At 50.4% G+C, this 25,410-nt stretch overlaps 2 protein-coding genes across 8 annotated transcripts in view; one reads left to right on the plus strand and one right to left on the minus strand.

The window, feature by feature from the left end:
• Window positions 1-6,875: 6,875 nt before the first annotated feature.
• The window catches only part of C16H17orf50 (chromosome 16 C17orf50 homolog), a 29,658-nt gene continuing 11,123 nt past the window's right edge, over window positions 6,876-25,410 (plus strand). The window contains exons 1-3 of one of the 2 annotated variants that reach the window (XR_010581779.2): window positions 6,876-7,388; window positions 7,489-7,652; window positions 18,415-18,471. Coding sequence is in view for 1 of the 2 variants with exons in the window: in XM_045374754.3 (XP_045230689.2) it covers window positions 6,997-7,388; window positions 7,489-7,681 (585 nt within the window). In the remaining variant the exon portion in view is untranslated. Of the gene's footprint in view, window positions 7,389-7,488; window positions 10,346-18,414; window positions 18,472-25,410 lie in introns of those variants that run through there. The other variant, XM_045374754.3, reaches the window with a different exon arrangement.
• The window catches only part of MMP28 (matrix metallopeptidase 28), a 42,530-nt gene continuing 26,050 nt past the window's right edge, over window positions 8,931-25,410 (minus strand). For 3 of the 6 annotated variants that reach the window (XM_015438183.3, XM_005583474.4, XM_045376130.2), the window contains 7 exons: window positions 21,900-21,979; window positions 21,544-21,731; window positions 15,815-16,039; window positions 13,105-13,350; window positions 11,271-11,420; window positions 10,790-10,957; window positions 8,931-9,958 (listed from right to left, as the gene is read on the minus strand). In XM_015438183.3, the coding sequence (XP_015293669.3) occupies window positions 9,564-9,958; window positions 10,790-10,957; window positions 11,271-11,420; window positions 13,105-13,350; window positions 15,815-16,039; window positions 21,544-21,731; window positions 21,900-21,979 (1,452 nt within the window). In that variant the 3' untranslated portion in view covers window positions 8,931-9,563. Of the gene's footprint in view, window positions 9,959-10,789; window positions 10,958-11,270; window positions 11,842-13,104; window positions 13,351-15,814; window positions 16,040-21,543; window positions 21,732-21,899; window positions 21,980-25,410 lie in introns of all 6 variants that reach the window. The other 3 variants (XR_012425539.1, XR_012425538.1, XM_045376129.2) reach the window with 2 other exon arrangements.

A 25,410-nucleotide genomic window follows, 5' to 3' on the forward strand; every position in this document is an offset into this window, starting at 1 on the left:
GGAGACAAAAATGAAATTGTTTTATAACTATACTCCATGAGTCCCACTTGATCAAAGGTACCAGTTACAACTGGTCTAGGACAATCTTGACAACCCTCTTTTTGCCATAAGTTGGTTCAGGAATGGGTTTGTGCCCCAGTTCTGGCCAATGAGATTCAAAGAGAAGTCTGTTGGAGAGTTTCTGAGAAGTCTCTGCCATTCCTTTTCTTCCTGCTTTGGTCATAGCTGCATGAAGCCGCAGTGCCCAGATCTGCAGCAGCCATTTTGTAACCAAGAGGAGACAAAGAAGGCAAAGAGGAAAGGTGAGAATAAGCAGGGCCCTTAATAACTCCAGCAAGACACTGAACCAATCCTGGAGCCCCTTACTAAGTAAATTAATACATTTTATAAAGTTTGAGCTATTATTAGTTAGGCATTATGGATTTTACTAGCCAGTTACATCTTCACTGACGTGATGCTGTAAGTTTAGGAGGCCCCATTCCTTTTCTCTATACAAATGTAAGATGTTGTTACAAATATTCCCAATCAAGTAGCACTTACATACTATCTTACTGGATTATTGTTCTTAATAATTTTTTTTTTTAAGAGACAGGGGTCTTGCTCTGTTGCCCAGGCTGGAGTGCAGTGGCTATTCACAGGCACAATTATTGTGCACTGCAGCTTTAAATTCCTGGCCTCAAGTGATTTTCCCATCTCAGCCTCCTGAGTTGCTGGGACTATGGGTTCCCCTCACTGTGCCCCACTTAGACATTATTTTCTCTTAAGTTATATTTATGGCCCAGCCAAAACTGATATTGCATTTCCGTGTTATACCTATTAGAAGTTAAGGAACTATTTATACTATTCATTTCAAAAGTTAAAATTTAATATGAAAAAATTGTAGCTTTACCTGTGATAACTGACTTTGTCTTGTCCTTTAGGTATGATTTCCATAAATAACAGAAAATAATGCTTGAGCTTGCCAATAAAATATAGCCCATTCTCTTCTGGTTTCAAACAGTCTCTTTTGGACAGAGATTCAGTCAATTCTGAGTTTTCACTCATTCCCAGGATGGTTTCGCCCCTCTCAAGAGGTCTCCCAAGCTGATGTCTGAGTGCAGGAGGCATGCATATGTTCCTGGGGCCAGTGGGATTACCTGCTTGCTCTCATGTTTTCAATGAAGACTGTACTAGTCCTCTGTGAGATCAATTTCTAGTGTGCTGGCTGGGCACGGTGGCTCACACCTGTAATCCCAGCACTTTGGGAGGTCGAGGCAGGCAGATCACTTGAGGTCAGGAGTTAAAGACTAGCCTCGCCAACAGGGTGAAACCCCGTCTCTATGAAGAATCCAAAAATTAGCTGGACACGGTGGCACACGCCTGTAATCCCAGCTACTCAGGAGGTTGAGGCAGGAGAATTGCTTGAACCTGGGAGGCAGAGGTTGCAGCGAGCTGAGATCACACCACTGTACTCCGTCCTGGGCAACAAAGCAAGACTCTATCTCAAAAATAAAAAAAATAATAATAAAATAAATTTTAGTGTGCTTTAATGCTAGTATGGGTTGTTTGAAAATCTGACTTTTTATGAAGGTCCCAGAAAACCCAAAATAGCCTTGGGAAGAGGGAATGCACATCCTAAGGATGGGTGGCTACTGGGCAGATTAGGGTTGGGGAAGCAGGATGAGAAGAATGACCATGCCAGGGGACACTCTGTTGTGGTGTCTTGGTGAGATGCTCCCTAAAGACCATAGCACAGGCTCACTGGTTTAGATGTGCCTGCCAGGGGCATTAAATCTTAGTGAGTGTCTCATTGAGATTGCTCATGGTGCCAGCGTCCATGGGTGACCCCCAGCAGTGGCCTCCAAAGTGAATTGTTCCTGTAATTCGATCTTGACTATGTCCTTATTCTCCATCCTTCCTTGATTCCTATCCAGTTCTCAAGTCTTTTGGTCATTCTGTGAGCTCTCGCTATTCTTTCTCTTTAAATCAACCAGAGGGAGCTTTTGAATTTTGCAATCAAGAGCCATGGTGGCTACAAATGCTTTCAGGAAATTTAAGGAGAATGAGTTTGTTGGGAGACAATTCTCCTTGGGCCTTTTGTGTTTATGCATGTCTTGAAAGCAGAGACCCTGACTTTTCAAGGGTTTTTGTATAAGTGAACAATCTTGGAAAATAGATGTAGTGCCTCCTTCCTGAGCAAACAGCAGGTTTGCTCACTACCCATTATAAAAGATTCAGGTTTCTTGGCTGGGCACAGCGTGGCTCAGGCCTGTAATCCCAGCACTTTGGGAGGCCGAGGCGGGCGGATGACCAGGTTAGGAGATCGAGACCATTCTGGCTAACACAGTGGAACCCTGTCTCTCCTAAAAATACAAAAAATTAGCCAGGCGTCGTCACACGCGCCTGTAGTCCCAGCCACTTGGGAGGCTGAGGCAGGAAATTGCTTGAACCCAGGAGGTGGAGGTTGCAGTGAGCCAAGAATGCACCACCGCCCTCCAGCCTGGACGACGGCGAGACTCTGTCCCCCCTGGCCCCCCCAGCCAAAAAAGATTCAGGTTTCCAAAGCTTGGGATTTCCCTAGTAATGCAAACCTCTGCATATACCAGTATTCACTGGCACTCATCTGTGTCACTCATCGGACATTAAAGCAAGGAAGCTGAGGCAAATAGGCCGAAGTTGCTGTGCCACGAGGAATAAAGTCCTTTGTCTCTGACCTGGAGCCTCGTGTTTTCTGGCAGCACCCATGAAACTACAACTGGTTAACATGGTAGCTTGCAAGTAAGATAACATTTCAGATCCTTCACAGTTCTTGATAGGGTTGCCCCCTTGTGACTAGGAGATTCCTGGGGCCAGGTCTGCTCTCTGTTCTCCAGCCCATCAACTTGCCTCCACCAAATTAAGATGCCCAAAGCGGCTGGGCGCGGTGGCTCACGCCTGTAATCCCAGCACTTTGGGAGGCCGAGGCGGGCGGATCACGAGGTCAGGAGATCAAGACCATCCTGGCTAACACAGTGAAACCCCCTCTCTACTAAAAAAGACAAAAAAATTAGCCGGACGTGGTGGCTGGCGCCTGTAGTCCCAGCTACTCGGGAGGCTGAGGCAGGAGAATGGTGTGAACCCAGGAGGCGGAACTTGCAGTGAGCCGAGATTGCGTCACTGCATTCCAGTCGGGCGACAGAGTGAGACTCCCTCTCAAAAAAAAAAAAAAAAAAAGATGCCCAAAGGAAGGGACTCCATCGCCCTCCACTCTCAGACTTGGATGGAGGATTGCAGATCACTATCAGACTGGGATCTCTTTGAGGTCAGCAACTTCTCAACAGACGGAGGGCTTTTCAGAGCTGAATCTGTCCATTGTCCATCCGCACATTCTTCTCTGTGCCAATATACTCCACTTCGAGTCCAGGAAAGGAAAGGATTTTCCTGAAGCTCCATGATTTTACTCCCTCCCCAGCCTCTGTCCCCTACAAATACACAATATCCAGGAGCTATACCCTCCTCGTGCCCAAGTCCTACTTCCTACTGGACTTGGCACCTATTCCCTTGTATTCCTTGGCACTAAGGCAATGAAATGGAAATAGGAGAAGTGGGGAGTATGGGGTGAAGAAGGATAAGGATAAGACAGGAGGAGGAGGAGAGAATATAATGATACAAACAAATGCAATGCTTTCAGTGCTTCCTGTAGGCCAGGTAGAGCCTGGTACTGTACTACTACTCTGACTTACAGATGAAGAGAGTGAAAGTCAGAGAGATACCATGCTGAACATCAGATAACTTTTGTATTTATGTGGTAGAGCTGGGATTTGAATCCAGTTTACTGGGGGCCAAAGCCGTCCTCTCTTCCCCTTTAATGCCTTCCTAAGAGGGAAGGTAGGAGACACCTGAGTTGTTAGTGCTTTGGGAGGCTCTGGAAAAGGAAATTATTCCTGGGCAGAGCCTTATGGGCAGGTGAGGTTCTAGCCCCACCCCTTGTGATCCAATAGAGGCCCTAGACATGAGACAAAGTTCTGTGGGTTCTGGGCATCCTCTCACATCCCAGTCCCTGATCAGGGAAAGCAGGGCACAGCCTTGGGAAGAATGGATAAGCATGGTGAGTGGGGCTGGAGGCAGGGTGGGGCTGGTGGACAGGTCCTCTTGACCCTAGCTTGGACAGTCAAGACCATCACCATGAAGTCCAACCTCTTCTCAGTTACCCATCCATGTAGCTGCAAGCCCTCTCCTTTCCCCTTCCTGAATACTCTTTTTTTTTTTTTTTTTTTGGAGACAGAGTCTTGCTCTGTCACCCAGACTGGAGTGCAGTGGCAAGATCTCGGCTCACTGCAGCCTCTGCCTTCCGGGTTCAAGGGATTCTCGTGCCTCGGGCTCCCGAGTAGCTGAGACCACAGGAACATGCCACAGCACCCAGCTAATTTTTGTATTTTGTATTTTTAGTAGTTGGCCAGGCTAGTAGCGAACTCCTGACCTCGAGTGATCCACCCACCTTGGCCTCCCAAAATCCTGGGATTACAGGTGTGAACCACCGTGCCTGGCCTGTTTTTGTTTGTTTGTTTGTTTTAGAAAAAGTCCTGCTGTGTCACCCAGGCTGGAGTACAGTGGCGTTATCATCATAGCTCACCACAGTCTCAACCTCCCAGGCTCAAGTGATCCTCCTGCCTTGGCCTCCCAAAGTGCTGGGATTACAGGTGTGAGCCACTACATCTGGCTCCAGAATAGTCTTCACATCTGCTTCATCATCTCCACATGCTCTTGTTCAAGCCTTTGTCTTTTCTGGCCTGGACCACTGTAATGACTCCTAGGTGGGGTCTCCCTCTGTCTTGTCATCCTAAAAGACAGCTTGGAACATGTCCTTCTACAAGAATGTTCAGTGGCTCCTCACTGCTGAGAGGCAAAGTCCAAATTCCAAGCGCAGCACTCAATGTCCAACCCTTTCTTTTCAACCCCTTTTCCTCCTCCCCTTCCTCCTGAAACATCTCTGGAACCCTTTTCTAGCTGTGTACTAGGCCTGGCCTTTTACAACCAGAAGGCTAAAACACCAATTATGAGCATTTCCTTTGCTCTTTAAATAGGATGGACTGGGATTGATAGAAACGTTTCTTTTTCTTTTCTTCTTTTTTTTTCTTTTTTGAGACCGAGTTTCGCTCTTGTTGCTCAGGCTGGAATGCAATGGCGTGATCTCGGCTCACCACAACCTCCACGCCTGCCCCAGGTTCAAGTGATTCTCCTGTCTCAGCCTCCTGAGTAGCTGGGACTACAGGCATGCACTGCCATGCCTGGCTAATTTTGTATTTTTAGTAGAGACAGGGTTTCTCCATGTTGGTCAGGCTGGTCTCGAACTCCCGACCTCAGGTGATCCACCTGCCTCAGCCTCCCAAAGTGCTGGAATTACAGGCATGAGCCACTGTGCCCGGCCTAGAAAAGTTTCTTGACTTTTCCATAGCAAACTCCACGAGTTGTGTCTTCCCTGCCCTCCTCCCCTCTTTCCTTTACATCCTGTGACAGACACAGGATGCAAGAAGCCTGGTGAATGTTTGCTGAATGGGCGGGGGACACCTTCTAGGGGAGGCCAGCTTAGCTTCCATGTCAGTCCAAGAACGTCCTGCTGGGGCTACTGCTTGTGGTATCTGTGCCCTGAACAAAGGCACCAGCAAGAGGGGACAGTGGTGGCTGAAGTCTGAGGCACCTTTTCCTAATCTGCTCACCCTAAGGACAGCCTTTTCCCAATTGGTCTGCCCATAGAGGGTCCTTTTTCCATCTCCCTGACTATAAGGCGCCTTTTCTAATCATACAGTGGTGCTGTAAGCCCACCCGCCTGCCCGCCCCACCAGCGGAGATGCTGGGCTTCCTTAAGGCAAGACCCACTTGGAGGAAGGAAATCTCATTCAGAAAATAAAATATTCTACAAATAACCACCTGTTAAAATGGGATCAGCGACCGGGCGCGGTGGCTCACGCCTGTAATCCCAACACTTTGGGAGGCCGAGGCGGGCAGATCTTGAGGTCAGGAGATCGAGACCATCCTGGCTAACACGGTGAGACCCCGTCTCTTCTAAAAATACAAAAAGTTAGCCAGGCATGGTGGTGGGCTCCTGTAGTCCCAGCTACTCAGGAGGCTGAGGCAGGAGAATGGCATGAACCCGGGAGGTGGAGCTTGTAGTGAACCCAGATGGCACCACCACACTCCAGCCTGGACGATAGAGCGAGACTCCGTCTCAAAAAAAAAAAAAAAAAAAAAGGATCAGTAAGCCAGGGGAGGTGGCTTGTGGCTGTGATCCCACACTTTAGGCGACCTAGGCAGGAGAGCTGCTTGAAGCCAGGAGTTCGAGACCAGACTGGGCAACATAGTGAGACCCTGTCTCAAAAAAAAAAAATTTTTTTTTTTAATTGTAGAGAAGGGGTCTCACTCTTACCTAGGCTGGAGTGCAGTGGTGCGATCATGGCTCACTATAGCCTCGACTTCCCTAACTCAGCTTCCTCTCACCTCAGCCTCCTAAGTAGCTGGGACCACAGGTGTACACCACCATGCCGTTTTTTGTTTGTTTGTTTTGTTTTGTTTTTTGTAGCGAAATAGAAAGAGTCTCACCTTGTTGCCCACACTGGTCTCGAACTCTTGAGCTCAAGCCATCCGCCTGCCTCGATCTCCCAAAGTGCTGAGATTACAGGCATGAGCCACCATGCCTGGACTTACAAAATTTTTTTTGAAAAAGTATCCAGGGCCGGGCACGGTGGCTCACACCTGTAATCTCAGCACTTTGGGAGGCTGAGGAGGGCAAATCACCTGAGGTCAGGAGTTTGAGATCAGTCCGGCCAACATGGTGAAATGCCGTTTCTACTAAAAATACAAAAATTAGCCAGGCGCAGTGGGGCGTGCCTGTAGTCCCAGCTACTTGGGAGGCTGAGGCAAGATAATCGCTTGAGCCAGTGAGGCGGAGGTTGCAGTGAGCAGAGATCACGCCACTGCACTCCAGCCTGAGCGACAGAGAGAGACCCTGTCTCAAAAAAATAAAATTAAAAATTAAATAAAATGAAAAATTATTCTGGACCCCTTCTCGGGGACAGCAGGACTGCCCTGACCTTCTGGCTCGCAGGTGTGAAGACTCCCTTGTGGAAGAAGGAACCGGAAGAGCCCCGGGCCAAGGAGGCGGAAGAGGAAGGGAAGGAGGGGTCGGAGGACGAGGACGAGGACGAGGACGAGGACAACCAGAGGCCGCCGGAGGAGAGGGCAGCGGAGGGCAAGGAGCCGCCGCGGGAGGCGGAGGAAGGCGAGGGCCGCGAGCGGCGCTCAGTGTCCTACTGCCCGCTGCGCCAGGAGTCCAGCACCCAGCAGGTGGCGCTGCTGCGGCGCGCGGACAGCGGCTTCTGGGGCTGGCTCGGCCCCTTGGCGCTGCTGGGCGGCCTGACGGCTCCCACCGACAGGTGAATGTGCGCTCCTCGGCCGGGGCACGAGGGACGCGGTGCCCGGGCCCCAGGGAGGAGGGACGGCCCTAGGCACTGAGCGCCGGGTCCCCGCCGGCAGGAAGCGGAGCTTCCCGGAGGAGCCGTGCGTGTTGGAGATCCGGCGACGACCGCCGCGCCGCGGGGGCTGTGTGGGCTGCGAAATCCTTTTCTGCAAGAAATGCAGGAGTCTGCACAGCCACCCGGCCTATGTGGCGCACTGCGTTCTGGATCACCCGGATCTGGGTAAGGCGGGGGCCGCTGGGAGCTCCTGAGCGCCCCCACTCCCAGCCTTTGTGCCCTCCATCCTTTCCTAGTCCCAGACTGCATACCGACCTTCTCTCTTCGAACGCGGACTCCTCTCTGACACATTCCCAGAACCGCCCCTTCTCAACTGCAGTCCAGAGCGCCCCCATCCGGCAAGAAGGCCCACTGTTGGCGCTTGATTCCCACCTGTCACCTAGCGCCCCCAGTGCAAAGCCCAGCATGACCTAGAGCCCACTGTCAACAGCGCCCACCGAGGGCTCCCCGCCCCACGCAGCACCAGCGCCACCGCACACCTGACTCTGTCGGCTCACACAGCCTCACCTTCACCTCTTGGGTATTTCAGATCTGCTCTGGCCCGGTGGGCAGAGGCATCGCCTAGAGAAAATAACCTCCGGGTTCCCTCATCCCTCTTGACAAACCTGCCTCTTTCTCTGAAACCATTCAGTAAAACCTCTGATCAAAGTGTCAGTGCTTTGAGGTGGGGCACGGTGGCTCCGGGTGGGGATGATCCTCCTGGGGTTCAAGCCAGAGGTAAAAGTGTGGGCAGGGAGCCGCTTCCCTCTCTACCCCAGAACAGTACAAACATTTGTATCCAACGGTAAATGCCCTTCTGCTCGCCGCAGAGAAGAAAATGAACGGGCAGGGCCAACAATGGCCCTGGGGAGCTGAGGGCTGAACCCTTGCCAGACCATTCTCCCCTCCCCTAGACGCCCTGGCTTGCTGAGGTCAATGCTGTGCATATGAGGCACTAGCAGGTGTGGAAGGGTGGGGGAAGCCTGGAAAACCAGATGCTAAAATAAATGCTGGCATGGGTGGAGGCTGAAGACAGGGAGGCTGGGGAGCTGGTTCCTTCTCCAGGAATCCCAGCTATTCTTGGCCAGACAGCAGGAGCTTTGGGAATGCCACGTGTGTGGCCTGGAGAATGTGGCCATTGTGAGAGCACAAGGCCACCCCCAGCCTGCAGGGCTGCCTGTTGTGGAGGCTGCATCCCCAGCGCCCGCAGCGTTGCAGACCCCCAGGAAGGCCCCTTGACCTCTCCCTGCTGCACAACATTCTCCATCTGGCCTAGGGGGCAAGGACATTTTGCTTTTTGAGGAGAGGCAGGCACCCTCTCTCCATCACAGCTCCACACACACACATACACACACAGCTGGCTGGTCCTGGCTTGGATAGAAGAGCATGGCCTTGGCCTCCCCTGCACCCATACCCACCTGGTCTCAAAGCAAAGGATGGAAGAACTGCTCCAAAGAAGGCTGCTTCCTGCCTCTTGGCCCACCAGCTGAAGGCCCCTCTTTATTCTAGCCCCGGACAAAAAGCCAGGGACTGGCAGGCCTGCATCAGTCTCCCTCCCACTCTGCGTCCTGACCCCACAAAGGGCCTCTGAGGTTGGAGACACCTATGCCCTCATCCCCATCCATGCTTCCTGGGGGTGCAGCCTCTGACTAAATATGACACCGTTTTCTAAGAACTGAGCCAGGAGGTCCTGAGGAGAAGGGCAGTCTTGCAAAATGGTCTCTAATCTCTCTGCTGAGTTTTTCATCCTGCTGTTTGGATCCCAGTGCTGTCACCTCTTGAAAGGAACTGTACCTTTAGCAGAAGAAACAAAGGCCTGGGGAGGACAGAAGTCCTTGAAGGAAAGGGCCAAGGGATCTGGGACCCTTTTTTGCTTTTCCTAAGATTGATCCCACCCCCACCTCCATGTGGTGGGAACAGACAAAGGCAATGCTGCATTCTTCAAGGAACAAAGGCAGACAGACTTCCAGATGGGGGCTTTGCTGCCTGGTCTTCTGCAGAGGGACTCAGAGGCTTCTAAGACGGGTTCTGCCCCAGGGGTGGGGAACACGATTTTGCCCTGAGAGCACCACCAGTTTCTGAGATGAGGAGGTGCCTTCAGAACAGGGTACTCCCTGAGTTGGCGTGCCAGCAGCCCATCCAGGGCAGCTCGGTGCCCCAGCGGCCTGAGGTGGTCGCCCGCAGTTTGGCCTGGTCGAGGCGCCAGTAGCGGTCATCTCGGAAGAAGATGATGGAGCCGTCAGGCCTCGGCAGGGCGCCGCTGACCTCCTCAGGGATGCCGCCCCAGTCCTGCAGACTTCGGGGGTAGTAGGGCTCCACTTGCAGTCCCCCTTGGGCCAGCACGTAGTAGCGGGCACCCTTGAAGAGGATGAGGCGGCGTAGAGGAGGAAAGAAGAGGGCGGCGTCGGGGTGGTGGGGCAGGCCCCCTGCACGGCACAGCTGTGGGAGACCCCACACTGGCTTGGGGCCCCGGAACCTCCAGCATCGACCCCCTGTGGGAAATTGGGAGAGCCAGGGTGAGCTCTCTACCCTACCTCTATCCCCCATACCTCTGCTGTCCTTTAAGCTGGAGCCCACGATGGTTGGTATTCATACCAATCGAATGGATTGCACTACTAATTAGTTATAAATAGCAGGGCGGTAGTAGCGACCACTGTTATTGTCTAGACTTCCAGCAGGTGTCAGCAGAGGGTGGATAGCGTCGAAAGGAAAGCCCAGCGCTTTCTCCACTGCCATCACTACTAATAATTCTATGAGGGCAAGGATTTTTGTTTCGTTCACTTCTGTATCCCTAACATATCCAACCGTGTCTAGTGCATACAAGGCACTCAATATTGGTTGAATGAATGAAAAATGAATGAATGCTATTTACCTAAGTATTACCATGTATCTAGTAAGATATTGTACACTCTTCAAGCAATATTCTCTTTTCATACTCCTTCCTCAAAAAATCTGAGGTATTGTTTTCCCCATTCGAGAAATGCACACTCCAAAAGTTAAGCGACATGTCCAACCCCACACGGCTAGGATTCCAAGGAAGATCCAGCTCTTTCTGTGGAATTGCAGAATTCTAGAGCCGTCCTCTGCTTCCCTCTAGACTCCTCTCTGAAACTGTCCCTGGGACCTTGACACTTGCTGCTCCCTAATCCATCCCTGAAAGGTATCTTCTGATAGAGTCTCCCCTGGGGTCACAGGTTCAAACTGGAATAGAGACTCCACGATGGACTCGTGTGAGAGTCTTCCCCTCTTTTGTCCTTTTGACCTTGGGCAGGACACCTCCCCTCTCTAGGGCTCAGTTTTCCCAGCTGCCCCAGAGCCAGTACCTTTGAAGAAGTAGAAATCTCCATCCTCCAATGACACTGCAGCAGCCTCAATGTTGGGGGGCAGCCCGACCCACCTTTCCTGTAGTGGACGGGGCTCTGAGACGTTGCCATCAGGTGCCACCTCCCAGAAGTGGCTCCCTTTAAAAATATATAGTCGCTGTTGCCTGTCTGCCCAGAGACAAGAGAGAGTTGAGGTGTGACCATCAGCTTCCTGCTGGTTTTCCAGGGAAGATGCTGTCCTGGAAGCCAGTTTCCCAAATGGACAAGGGTAGGGTACGGTGTGTACAGTTGGCACAGAGGGGAAAGTGGGCAGGAAGAAGCAGTGTTTTGCTTGGTGTGGGGTTGCTACTTGCAGCATGCTTGTGGCTTGGGATTTCTGGCTTTTACAATCCATCCCCCCACCTTGTACTCCAGCTCTGGAGACCCTAAGAGATGTGGAAGGAGAGAATAAAGAAGCAAAGCCCCAGTGGGACCTTCTTACCTACAGTGATGGCATCGAAGGAAGAGTGGCAGTATTTAGGGCCCTGGGTTTCAGGGCGCCTTCCTTGGGGGCTGTGGGAGTCCCAGGCCTCAAAGTCAGTGAACAGCTTTCCTGGGAGCTGGACGGCCACTGAGCCCCCTAGGGGCTTCCCTTTGTGAGTAAGGAAATGAGAGAGAGAGAGAACACACATAGAGTGGAGGGTATGCTGTGCACTCAAGACCTTCTCTTGGTTACTTTCATGATTATTTAATATGAGGGGCAAGGAAGGAGAGTGGGAGTGGGGGGTTAACAGTTGTTCCTGGGCCAGGAGTGGTGTTTCATACCTGTAATCCCAGTACTTTGGGAGGCCGAGGCAGGCAGTTCACTTGAGGTTAGGAGTTTGAGACCAGCCTGGCCAATGGTGAAACCCTGTCTCTACTAAAAATACAAAAATTAACCGGGCATGGTGGCCCACACCTGTAGTCCTTGGGAGGCCGAGGCAGGAGAATCGCTTGAATCCGGGAGGTGGAGGTTGCAGTGAGCCAAGATCATGCCACTGCACTCTAGCCTGGGTAACAGAGCGAGACTCCATCTCAAAAAGGAAAAAAAAAAAAGAGTTGTTTCTGGTTGTCGGTGCTAACCATCAAACTAAACTCAGGAATCTTCTCCTACCCAACATCCTGGGACAGAGGAACCTCCTGAGATAAAACTGGAGTGGGGTATCAAGCAAGGGTTTGGAACTAAAAGGGGCAGGGAGTCCTCTTCCCTGATTCCTGGGCAACACAAGTGTCATGAGGGCAGAGTCCAGAGACCCAGGCTGTGATAACTACAGCAATTATAATAATCACATCACTATCCTTCACTTATGAGAGGAGTGAAGCAGAGTCCAACCAGCTTCTTATTTGGTGCCATCACCTGAATCCCAGTCTGCAATTTCCTAGCTGCATGACCCTGAGCAAGTTACCTAACCTCTCTGAGCCCCATTATTTTGATCTGTGGACAAAAAGAAGCATACTTCATGAGTGTGTTGCATGTCATGAGCCCACAGTAGGTACTCATGAAATAGTAGCTGTTCGTATTACGGGGCATAAGTTTCTCACGCTACAAAGCATGTGCATACCCAGTAGCACAACAGCCCTGTGAGGTAAGCAGGGCCTCAATTGTTATCCCTTTTCACAGAAGGTGAAACTGAGGGCTCACAGAGGGAAAATGCCCAAGAGCATCTGCTAATCAGGGATGGAAGGTGACTTGAACCCAGGCCTCCTGGCTTTGCCCATGGCACTCTGAGAGAGACAGCCCTGCGCTGAGATAGGTCCCAGGGCAGGAGCACTGGCCCACCCTGGGGAAGAAGACCTGGTCTGAGCCCATCACCAGGCAGAGGTGGGCAGGTTTTGGGGGTAGGGGGCATCATCGTCATGGTGAGAGAAAGGCTTGGGGAGAGCTAGTGGCTGGGGCAGGAATGAAGGCTTTGGGGTCTGGGATGGGGGAAGAGGTGGGCCCGAGGATTGGGTATGGGTGAGGGGGCCGGGACATGATGTGAGCGGGAGCTCTGGAGGCTGGAGGTTGCTCAGAAATCCAGTAAGTGGAACGCAAGGGGCTGGGGCTGGGGGGACTGTGCACAGGAATTGGTTGGGACTGATGGAGAGATGAGGGCCATGGACTCGGGGGAGCAAGAGTCCGAGGTTTTTCAGATTTGAGGGGGGCATGGGGCTTTAGAATTGGGACGAGTCGGCGACAGGGAGGCCAGATCTATGCGCTTAGGATGGGAAATCATATTTGAGGAGCTGGTGTTCAAGGACAGAAGGCCCGGGGGGCAAGGGTGGGACCAAGAGCGGGGCATGTCCGGAGGCCTTACCATACAGGCTCTGCACGGCCAGCACGTCGTCCCAGCTGAGCAGCGCGTCGCGGCCCAGCCTCTTGTAGTAGGGCGCCATGAGCGCGCGCGGTGCGGGCGAGTGGGTGAGGCCGAGCGTGTGACCAATCTCGTGCGCCAGCACCACGAACAGGTTGCGCCCACGGCGGCGGCTCAGGGACCACCGCTCGTCTTGGTCGAAGTGCGCTTCGCCGCGGCGGGGCAGGAAGGCGTGTGCCAGGGCGCCCCCTGCAGGCGGGGCAGAACGTCAGGGGGTGCCACGGGCCCACGATGCCCCCAAGTACTCGCGGCCCAGCACAAATGCCACTGGGGTGTGTGTGGCTGTTTTCTGCTGTATAGTTTCCCTCCTAAAGTCTGACAGAACCTGATGTGTGCAGAGGTGAACAGATGACTAGGCTGTGGAGGCCTAAGAGGCACTGTGGTGCAGATACGGCATGGGCCCACCAATTTGGGTGCCATACCTACTTTTACAATCTACTAGCTGTGTGACCTTCAGCATTTAGTTTAACCTCTCTCTGTCTTAACTTCCTGATCTGCAAATGGGAATGATGATGGTGAGCTTCTTCCTCACAGAGTTGTTCTGAATAATAAGTGTGTATGTGCGTGTGTGTGTGTACATGTGTATTACAAATCATGCAGCAGGGTGCGGTAGCTCACGCCTGTAATCCCAGCACTTTGGGAGGCTGATGTGGGAGTAACACTTGAGTCCAGGAGTTCGAGACCAGCCTGGGGAACAAAGCAAGACCTCCTCTCTGCTAAAAACCAAGAGCATTAGCTAGGCGTGGTGGTGTGCACCTGTAGCCCCAGCTCCTTGGGAGGCTGAGGTGGGGAGGCTCTCTTGAGTCCCAGGAGGTCAAGGCTGCAGTGAGCTGTGATTGTGCCACTGCACTCCAGACTGGGTGACAGAGTGAGACCCTGTCTCGAAACAAAAACAAAAACAAAAAAAAAAAACATGAAACAACAACAACAAAAAAGTGATCCTTGGAACAGTGCCTAGCACATAATAAGGGCTACGTAAGAATTACTTTCAAAAATATCTAGAAGTAGGTAGAGTATAGTTACCCCTAAAAGGAGGCGTGATGGGACCTTCTGTTTCTTGATTTGGGTGCTGCGAGTGTTCGTGTATGTAAGTTCATCAGGCTAAACTTGAGATAATTCACTTCTATATTATGTATATTTTCTTTAATAAAAAGTATATATTTTTATTATTTATATATATAATTATAATTAAATATAATATTTATAATTATAATTAATTATATATATATATATATATATTCTTGCCCTCCTCTGCCAGGGCACCTCTGGGGGGCCTCTCTCTACTTATAATAGGAATGAGCAGAGGGAGTTGGGCCGGATCAGTGATTTTCAAGCTTTTAGTGTGCCCCAGATGGAGCTTATTACATGTGCAGGTGCCAGGGTACCACCCCTAACGATTCACCTTCCACAGGGGCAGGTGACCCTGACACAGGAGTCAGAAAACTGCGCTAGGATAGTTTGCATAGAAGCTTGTTGAGGGTTCCTCCAGCTTTGCCTTCTTGGACCCCAGGCCAACTGGGACTGACAAAAATAGGGGGGCTGGACTAAAAGGAGAGCCTGCTGGGGGCATGGAAGGTCAGCCGTGTGTAGGAGGAATACATGCTTATTTTGAATACGCCTCCAGCTGTTTCAAGCACTGTTCACTCTATTCAGCTCTCACTGGGAGACAGATGGGCAGCTTTGGGAGAGGAGAAGACCACTATTCAAAAAGACAAAGTATCTGTTCCAAATCAGAGAGTTGCTTGGGGATCCCAAAGTCCTCACTCCCAGTGCAGTGCTGTCTTAACTAGGTATGGATAGAACCATCTCAGGTAGATCACGTGGATGAAGTCAGTTACAAATAAGTGCATGTGTGTACTACATGTGGATTCTTGCAAAGCCTAGATTTCTCTTGGTCCTAATCCAGGTCCCAGCAGCAGGGCCTGGATGTGGGCTTTGCTGTAGGTGGGCTTGACTGAAAGCAGGAGGGTGCGAGGGAGATGGGGGCTCAAGTTCCCAGGCCATACAAGGGCTTAAGTCCCCAGCCTAAAGGGGTCTGATCAGGTTTCCTTTCTTCATTAGGAGAGGAAATATGCAAATAGCCTATATTCAGGTTCTGAAGGCCAGCGTTGGGCAGAAGGGGAAGAGTGGTTTAAATTGCAGCCAGAACCTTCAGGTTGGGGACAAACAGAACTATCTGTGGTGTAGGTATATAAAGCACTTCCCTGTCAGGGTTGTCAGGAGTAGGGTGCCTCTTGCCCTGTGGCAGCAGCTGTGGTAGTTGGGGGTGGGGGAGCAGTGGTGGGCAGTGGATGTGTTTTAGGGCTCTGGAGTGAACATCCACTCTGGAGAACAAGAGAAGCACAGGACTGTCTAGAGGCAGAGGATGGATGATGGGACCTTGGGAGATTCTCCCAGAATGCATAATACTCTTTAGAATTTGCAAAGCATTTTTCTTGCAGAGCTTTATCTGACTGTCCGTTCAGACATGTGACACATAGTAGAGCAGGGACCACTGTTCCCATTCTAGGATGAAGAGACTGAGGGTTTTTTGCAGGGAGATGTGGCTCTGCCAAGGCCACAGGGAGGGTGAATACTTCATTGCCACCCCCAAACTGCCTCTCCAAGTTGGGTTCCCCTCCTGCTGTGTGGGAGGGAGGCTTTGTGTCAGCACCTGGGCCATCAAAGGCGTTCCCCAGCCCATCGTTGTGGTCCCCTTGGAAGAAGGTGAGCCGGATGTCAGCGGGGCCTGTGGCTGGGGCCTCCCAGAACTCCAGCGCTGAGACGTTGCTCCACAACTGGAAGGCGGCACGCACGGCGCCCCGAACTGCCGGCTCCGGCAGGCGCTCAGGCCAGTTCACCAGGCGGTAGGAGAGGTGCTGCTTGTACCATTTGTTACCTGCCACCCAGAAAGCCCACGTCAGTCACACCTGCTGCAGAGCCTGAGTCTGGTCCCCACAGACCCAGTATGATGGCGAGGTGTAGGCCCTCTCCCAGCAGCCCCTGGTCTGATGGGGAAGACATAGTTTTTGCCCTGACAGCTCAGGCTTTGACTAGGGCAATACTACCTGGCCGAGGGCAGCCCTCAGACTGAGAGGACTCCCCTTACCCTGGACAGTCCCCAATACAGTGGCTTGGACTGTGGAGGTCCCAGTGTGTTGGAGGGGATGCAGCCTTTGCCCAGGAGAAGCCCCCAGTCTGAAGGAGTCTGTCTGAACCCTTGGTCTAGGATCTTGTTCTTCCCCACAGCCTGGACTGAGTCTGAAAACAGTTCTGTGTCTGTTGCTACCAGCAAATCCCAGCCCCCGCCTTCAGTGTCAGAGCAGAGGAGAGTGGGGCCACAGAGGCCACAGCTGTGACTCCCCCAGCTCCCCACCATCTCTCTTCAGGCCTCACACCCTCCTGCCACCTCTAGATACTTCACTCTGCCCTTTCCAGGGCCTGGGGTCTATGGCCAGCCAACAACCACAAGACTCATTCATTTGAGGTTCTTTCCTGCCCCTCTCCTCTTCACTTCCTCAGGGACTCTGGAGAGCTCTGAGGTGAAAACAAATAAGAACAAAGGGTGTGTTTTGTCACTGACTGAGAGAAAGTTTTCCATCTCTGCTTAGTTAAGGGTTTTTCTCCCTTTGCTCCAAATTACAACTCCTCCCTGAGGGCTGAGACTCTGGCCCCTTGCCCCAGCCCCCGTCAACTGAGTCTGGGCCCATCTGCAGCTCAGCATGAACCCGGCAGCAGCATGGCTGGAAGGGCCAGTTTCTTGTGGGCTATTTCTGAGCCCTGCAAATCCCAGGGGCTGGGATTGTAACCTCAAGTGGAAGACTCATGGCTTGGAGGCAGGACTCTTGGGCCAAGGGTGTGATAACTGAGACCTGAGACCCCAGGACAAGGGGCCTGCCCAGGGTCCCAGAATGAGTGAGTAACTGAGGCAGGCCCTGACACCTAATCCAGGGCTCTTCCATTATCCCACATAGACAGGCAGGCACATTTGCCAGGACTCCAGGCTTATAAATCTGCCCAAACATCATTCCTTCTGGTCAAAGCACGAGCTGAGATTCTCCAGATGTAAGGGAGGGTCTTGGAGAGCAGAGGAGCTGGATTCCCTTCTCCTCACCAATGCAAGTGGGGGAGGGGCACATCCCTTCTCCCACCCCTGAGTCAAGCTCCATTCAAGGCAATGCCGCCTCCCTGGGCCTGTTTGGCCTGGCAACCACCCAACCTCTGCCTCCCAGCCAGTGACCAACCCTTAACGAGGGGAGAGGGAATGGCTCTAAGGAAGCGAGGGAGACAAGGAAGGCAGAGGGAAGGCCTGGGGTCCAGAGGTGCAGCTGAGGGTTTGTGATGTGCCAGTCACACTTCTGCTGGGCACACTGTGAGTCTTCACTGGGCACCAGACTGTCTGGCGCTGGGCTCTTTCACACCCTGCTGTGGGGACAGACTCCCAGGCTCTTTCTTTCCCCTCACAAACCTTTAATCCACTAGCATAGTGTGAGATGGCTCCTTCCGCCTCTTTGCAGCTAGCGGGGCCCCTCACTTCCCAGGCAGAAGAGGGGGTGGTGGGCAGTTTTCTCATTCTAGGCCGCCAGTGAAGGTGACAGGTCTCAGAATAAAATCCTGTAGGAAACTCTGAGTGTGTGCATGTGTGTGTTTGGGGGAAGGATAGAGAGGATGAATAGGAATGGAACTTGAAAGAAAATGACTGTTTTCCTGAGAGAGGAGCAGGGTAGGGGGTGTCACTAGTGTGCCTGCCAGGAAGAAAGGACTTGGCCGGGGGCCAGCAGCCTGAGCCCTTGCCCCTGTCTCCCTCCAGATTTGCTCCCATGGAGAAAGCTAACCGCTTCAGGCCCTGTCCCAAACTCCTGGCCAGGGAGGGCTGGTTTTCGTGGTGACCCCCAGGCCCTAGTAGCACCTGGCATTGTACCCCCTGACACCCTTGCTCCACAGTTCAAAAAGAAAGAGGGAAGGAAACAGTATGGGAAGGGGGAGGAGAGCTAAAAGCTTTCCCTGGACAGAACCCTGGAGTTCTGACTCCCAGCAGGGAATTGACACTGTAGAAAGAACATGGGTTAGAATCCCAGTATCTCTACTTGCAAACTTACATAACAAATTATGGAATCTCTCCAAGCCTCAGTTTCCTTATGTGCAAAATGGGGTTAATAAGACTTTCCCCATAGTAAGATGTGAGGCTTAAACGATATAGCAACGTGGAACTGCTGGGCATGTAGTGCATTCTCAATAAATATACATTCCCCTCTTCTTTCCTTTTCTACCCAGATACACCCTGGTGCCCCCAGCCTCTGCCAGCTCAGTGAAGGAACAGAAGGCCTGCAGGTAGGTAGGAAGAGCAGGTACCTGCAATGAGGTTGTCAGATGAGTTTCTTTTTTCTTTGTTTTGAGACAGCGTCTCACTCTGTCACCCAGGCTAGAGTGCAGTGGCACCATTTTGGCTCACTGCAACATCTACCTCTCAGATTCAAGGAATTATCCTGCCTCAGCCTCAAGTATCTAGGATTACAAGTATGTGCCACCACACCAGGCTAATTACTTTTTGTATTTTTAGTAGAGACAGGGTTTTACCATGTTGGCCAGGCTGGTCTCAAACTCCTGACCTCAGGTGATCCACCCACCTCAGCCTCCCAAAGCGCTGGGATCAAAGATGTACGCCACTGTGTCCAGCTGCCAGATAAATTTCTTTTTTAACTTTAAAAAACTATTTGTTGTTCATCTGAAATTCAAATGTAACTGGGCATCTTATATTTTATTTGGCAACTGAGTAATACTATCCTCTATGAAAAAGAGATGCTCTGACTGGGCACGGTGGCTTGCGCCTGTAATCCCAGCACTTTGGGAGGCCGAGGTGGGCAATCACCTAAGGTCAGGAGCTTGAGACCAGCCTGCCAACATGGTGAAACCCCGTCCTTACTAAAAATACACACACACACACAAAATTAGTCTGTCATGGTGGCGTCTGCCTGTAATCCTAGCTATTCAGGAGGCTGAGGCAGAAGAATTGCTTGAACCCCGTAGGTGGAGGTTGCAGTCACCCGAGACTGCGCCACTGCACTTCAGCCTGGGCGAAAGAGCGAGGTTCCATCTCAAAAAAAAAAAAAAAAAAAAAAAGAGAGAGAGAGACATGCTCGAAATTGTATAGTGACGAACTCTATTAGATCTAATACCTTCCTTTGGGGCATGAGAAGGTGAGATACAGCCAGAAGGAAGCAGCCCCAGAGCTCAGGTCAAAGTATAGCTGTTGGACTGTTTCTGGGGCTGCCCCACTTTCCACTGCATTCTCACAACAAGCCCCTTCCACCTGGTAATCAGGGACCATCTCTCCTTTGCAACCTGGAAGGGCCTATGTCTCGGATGAAGGAATGGAGCCTCAGTGAGCAAAGTGACCTGGCCCAGGCCACACAGCTGAGACTTGAACCCAGGGCCTCTGGCTCCAGGGATGCTGCTCTCTGTTCTACCAGTGCCTCTTGAACTCACAGCTCTCTGCTCTTCTACTTCACTCTTCCTCTCTGTTGTCCAGAAACATGGTGGGACACAGAACATGTTGACACCAAGGGCATCTTGACTCTGGAGCCGGACCCCATTGCTGACTCCTTGCTTTACCAGGAAGGCAAGCAGTCAGTACTGAGGACCTAGAGTGGCTGGGCATATAGGTGAAGCAGAACTGGGTTGGCAAACACCTGGAAACAGCTGCCCTCCAACAGTGAAGGGGAACTGCCCACAATTTCCTTACAGGTTAGTTAAGAAATGAGAACAAACTATGTGCCTTCTGTCCTGTTCCTAATGAATACTATCAGTAAAAGTAGTCAATTAGACACATTAAAAGTGGCAATGGCCCAAAGTGTTCACAGTAAAATTGATGATAGATGAAAATCTGGTTAAAAACCCCCATCTTGTTAGAAATCTTGAAAGCTGCAAAAATTGAGCAGAGAAAATTAGACTTAGTAAAAACAATCAGGTTGTTAATATTATGCATGGTAGGCCAGGCGCGGTGGCTAACGCCTGTAATCCCAGCCTTTTGGGAGGCCGAAGTGGGTTTGAGACCAGCCTGGCCAACATGGCAAAACCCTGTCTCTACTAAAAATCCAGAAATGAGCCAGGCATGGTGGCATGCGCCTGTAGTCCCAGATACTTGTGAGGCTGAGGCAGGAGAATCGCTTGAACCCAGGAGGCGGAGGTTGCAGTGAGCTGAGATTGCGCCACTGACTCCAGCCTGGGCGATAGAATAAGACTGTCTCAAAAAAAATTATGCATAGTAAAACTCGCTATTTGTGAAAAACTGACAAAAGAATCAAATCTTCATAAATCTTAGATCTGTACCATTTAACCCCTGGAATATTAAATTTGGCTAAAAGAAGGAGGAGGAGAAAAGGGAGAAACAAAATAAAGCTACAAAAGGAAAATCATGACAGCAGAAACTGTAATGTGCAAACTGTGCTATGATGAAATGTTCAAAAGAGGCAAATCCACTGAGACAGAAGTGGATTAACGGTTGCCAGAGGCTAGGGGAAGGGGAGAAGGGGGAATGACTGCTAATGGGCATGGAGGTTCTTTTCCGGGTGATGAAATGTTCTGGAATTAGATTGTGGTAATGGTTGCACAATTCCACAAATATCCTAACCACTGAATTGTACACTTTAAATGGGTAAATTGTATGGGATGTGAACTATAGCTCAACAAAGTGGTTAAAAATATGCTATGGACAAAGTAAATCTTATGAATCACAACTTTGTTTAGTAACTGTTTGAAAAAGAATGAATTCTAATCCCAGCACTGTGGGAGGCCGAGACGGGCGGATCACGAGTTCAGGAGATCGAGACCATCCTGGCTAACACGGTGAAATCCCGTCTCTACTAAAAAATACAAAAAACTAGCCAGGCGTGGTGGCGGGCGCCTGTGGTCCCAGCTACTCAGGAGGCTGAGGCAGGAGAATGGCGTAATCCCAGGAGGCAGAGCTTGCAGTGAGCTGAGATCTGGCCACTGCACTCCAGCCTGGGCAACAGAGCGAGACTCTGTCTCAAAAAAAAAAAAAAAGAAAAAGAAAAAGAATGAATTCTGATGAAAATAACTTCAGTAAATATAAATGAAAAATGTTAGCAACAATTTAACTGCCCTGCATTGAAAATTGATCAAGGAATTACGTGGGTTTTGTGGGGCTTGATCTGGAAAAATACTTGTACAATGAAAATTCATCAATGTAGGTGTCATTCCGACTTAAATGTCTGTATTCACAATCATGGTCCTCAAGCCAAGAGGTCCTATTCACCCACTCCTCCCGTGCCCTAGGGAAGAGAGGTTACCGATAAAGTCCAGTCCCAGGCTCAGCTGTTTTCCTAGCCATTGGCTTCAAGACTTTGGGAAATCTTAGCCTAGCCAGATTTTAACAGTGCTCACCTTGCTTTGCAAAGCGTTTCTTACGCCTCATTTTGGTCCGGTGTCTAGCAAACAGGTCACTGATCCTCTCAGCCCAGACCGCATAACTGTTGGTATCTGCAACCCCGCAGCGGGGACGAGTCATCTGGTGCAGGGTGGCGCGGTCCAGCACACCGCTGACAGGTAGCTGGGACACCCACTGAAACGCTCTGTCAGGAGGAAAGGACCACAAGGGGAGGGTGAGTGGTAAGGGTGAGGGCAGGGAGGTCTGCCTCCCTGGGGTGTGGCCAGCCAGGCTTCCAGAAGGAGGGAGGAAATGGCCAGAGCTTGGCATCCTAGCACCCCTACCCCAAGTCCTCCACATCCCTCCACCCTACCTGATGGCATCGCTGAATCGAGTGGAGGTGGGAGCTTTGGGGACCTGTTCATTGAGGTATCCATACTTCTCTAGGAATGCCTGCAGGAGAGAGGAATATCTGCTGTTTCCATAGCATACTTTTCCTTTCCTTGGTCCCCAAGGGCCCATGGCATATACATCCTGCCCAGTCTCACCTCTTGTCTTTTGCCCAAGAGGGTCTATAAGCTATAGCAGAATCAGTCCTGGGATTAAAGTCAAAAGGACTTGGACTCAATTCCAGGCCACCACTAACTAGCTGATGATCTCAGGCAAGTCACTCAATATTTCTGAACCTTTGCTTCCTTATGCCTAAAACTGGGCCACTAGTACCTGCCCTGCAGTACCTACTGGGCCAGTGGTACCTACCCATATCTTATGGCATCGGTAGGAATCTAGCAGGACATGCTAGACAGTAGAGTAACAGGCTCTGGAATCAGGCCCACCTAGGTTTGAATTCCAACTAGTAAGATACTTCTCTAAACCACAGGTTTCTCAACTGTAAAGTGGGCGCAATACTAGTACTTACCTTACAGGGGTTTTTTGTGTGTGAGGACTAATCACAAGAGTGCTTATAAAGCACTTAGCACAGTGCCTGTCACATAGAAGGGACTCCATACAGAGTAGCTATCATAATATGTGTTATGTGCATATACACTATTCATATGCATCCTGAAACAACTACATTCTCTAGAATATCTTCTGGTATTGATTAGGAGCTAATCAGGTGCTAGCTCTGCCATGGCTGGGTTGTGAATTGTCTAATTCTGGCTTTAAAAAAAAAACAGTTATCTTCCCCACCAATGTAGATATATTTATTTTGTTTTTGTTTTGTCTGAGATGGAGTTTTGCTCTTGTTGCCCAGGATGGAGTGCAGTGGTGCCATCTCGGCTCACTGCAACCTCCACCTCCTGGGTTTAAGCGATTCTTCTGCCTCAGCCTCCCAATTAGCTGGGATTACAGGCATGCGCCACCACGCTTGGCTAATTTTTTGTATTTGGTAGAGATGGGGTTTCACCATGTTGGCCAGGCTGGTCTTGAACTCCTGACCTCAGATGGTCCACCCACCTCAGCCTCCCAAAGTGCTGAGATTCCAGGCATGCGCCACCGCACCTGGCCCAAATGTAGCTCTATTAAAGGTCCTAGAACAAGAAATGCACTTACCACTAACCTTATAATTGATATAAAAACTTGACTCTCTAAAAGATGTATTTTTTGAATTAGAAAGCTTCTTTTAGTCATTCATTTGTTAATTAATGCAGTGTACTAGGTACCCTGCTAGGTACAATAAAAAATAAGACATCCCTAAGCCAGGCACAGTGGCTCACGCCTGTAATCCCAGCACTTTGGGAGGCCGAGGTGGGCACATCACCTGAAGTCAGGAGTTCAAGACCAGTCTGGCCAACATGGCGAAACCCTATCTCTACTAAAAATACAAAAATTAGCTGGGCATGGTGGCGGGCACCTGTTGTCCCAGCTACTCTGGATGCTGAGGCATGAGAATCACTTGAACCTGGGAGGCAGAGGTTGTGGTGAATCAAGATCACACCACTGCACTCCAGCCTGGGCAACAGAGCGAGACTCTGTCTAAAAAAAAAAAAAAAAAAAAGGAAATAAATAAAGGACATAAATTGGTACTATGAAGAAAAGAAACCAAGTGATGTGACTGAGAATAATTTAGAGAAACTTCACATCAGAAGGTCAGGAAGGGGTCGAGTCTCTAAGGAGCTGATACATAATCTGAGTCCTAAAGAATGAGAAGCTTGCCATGCAATGAGGTGGGAAAGGGTGTTCCAGACAGAGGAAAAGGCAAATTCAAAAGCCCTAGGCTAAGAATGACGGTGTCATGTTTAAGGAACAGAAGGAAGGCTGGAGCACAGTAAGTGTGAAGAAACAGAGTGTGAGATGAAGTCAGAGAGAGAGGCAGGGCTGTCAGCCAGGACAAGAAGTGTAGGTTTGTTTTAGTCCTGCTGATGGATTAATTGGTGGGGAATGAAAGAGAGAAATCCAGGATGCTCCTAAGTTTTTGGCTTGGAAGGTGATGCCATTTAATGTATGAGGAAGTCTGCAGGAGGTACAGATCGGGGTGCCTGGGGATAAGATTACCCTGGAGATTTCAAAGTGGCACTGGCTGTGTGATCCTAGAGCTCAAAGCAGCAGCCTGAATATTTCAGCATGTGGGTGACATAAAGCCATGGACCAGGACGAGCTCCTCTGGGGAAATTGGTATAATTGAGAACATCTCAGCGTCCAGGTGCCTTTGACTCTGCCTGCCCTAACATACCTGGAAGCTGTTGTCTCAGTAATCAAGTGATTTGAAGCCAGTGGAGAGAAAAGTGTGACTATTATTCTCACCTGTCACCAGTTCTACCCTTTGGGCAGACGATGCACTTGGCTCTCCGCTTGCCCTTCTCACTGATAAAGTTACATAAATGTCACCTTAGATGAAAAAAGAATGTTACCTCAGCTGCATAATTCCACACGGAGAATTCTTGTATCTACATAGTCTCAATTTTTACCCCTCCTTGTTGTGCTACCTATACAGAAACAATTTTCTGTCTTCTTCTCTTACCCCCACTTTTCTTTGCTGTATTTCTTTTTTCTTTTCTTTTTTATGTTTTGTGTTTTAGAGATGGGGGTCTCACTACATCACCCTGGCTGGAGTGCAGTGGCTGTTCCCCGGCATGATCATCGCACACCACAGCCTCAAAGTCCTGGACTCAAGTGATCCTCCTATAGCCTCTTGAATAGCTGGGACTACAGGTGCTGCATGCCACCATGCCTACCATGCCGTCTTTCTCTCTCTTTTTTTTTTTTTTTCTTTTTTTTTGAGACGGAGTCTCACTGTGTCGCCCAGGCTGGAGTACAGTGGCTGCGATCTCGGCTCACTGCAAGCTCCGCCTCCTGGGTTCACGCCGTTTTCCCGCCTCAGCCTCCCGAGTAGCTGGGATTACAGGCACCCACCACCACGCCCGGCTAATTTTGTTTTTGTATTTTTAGTAGAGACAGGGTTTCACCGTGTTAGCCAGGATGGTCTTGATCTCCTGACCTCGCAATCCGCCCACCTCATCCTCCCAAAGTGCTGGGATTACAGGCGTGAGCCACCACGTCCGGCCACTATGCTGTGTTTCTTAATTTAAAATAATTCCAGTCATAGCTGCTGTCTTAAGGAAAATGCACAAGTTGGCAATGAAGCTAGATACTAAGACCAGCAAACCCTTAAATCTTTGCAAGTATCCAACCTCCCCTTGTGGATTTAACTCACATTCATTTTCAGCAACCTCCACATCCTCTTTTCAATAAAGTAACTTTTCATAGACTCCTCTTTCTAGATAACTTTCCCAGTCCATTTCATTGTTTTTCTGCATTAATTCATTAGTATTTCAGAACTATTGTTTCCTTTTTTCCCTTTGCAAATGTACACTATTTTTGGATGCATAATGGATAAAAAGTGTTCTAGTGGCTTAATTTGGGAAGTTATTTCCTGCTCAAAA

The sequence above is a fragment of the Macaca fascicularis genome, chromosome 16 (assembly GCF_037993035.2).
Source record: "Macaca fascicularis isolate 582-1 chromosome 16, T2T-MFA8v1.1".
Lineage (NCBI taxonomy): Eukaryota > Metazoa > Chordata > Mammalia > Primates > Cercopithecidae > Macaca > Macaca fascicularis.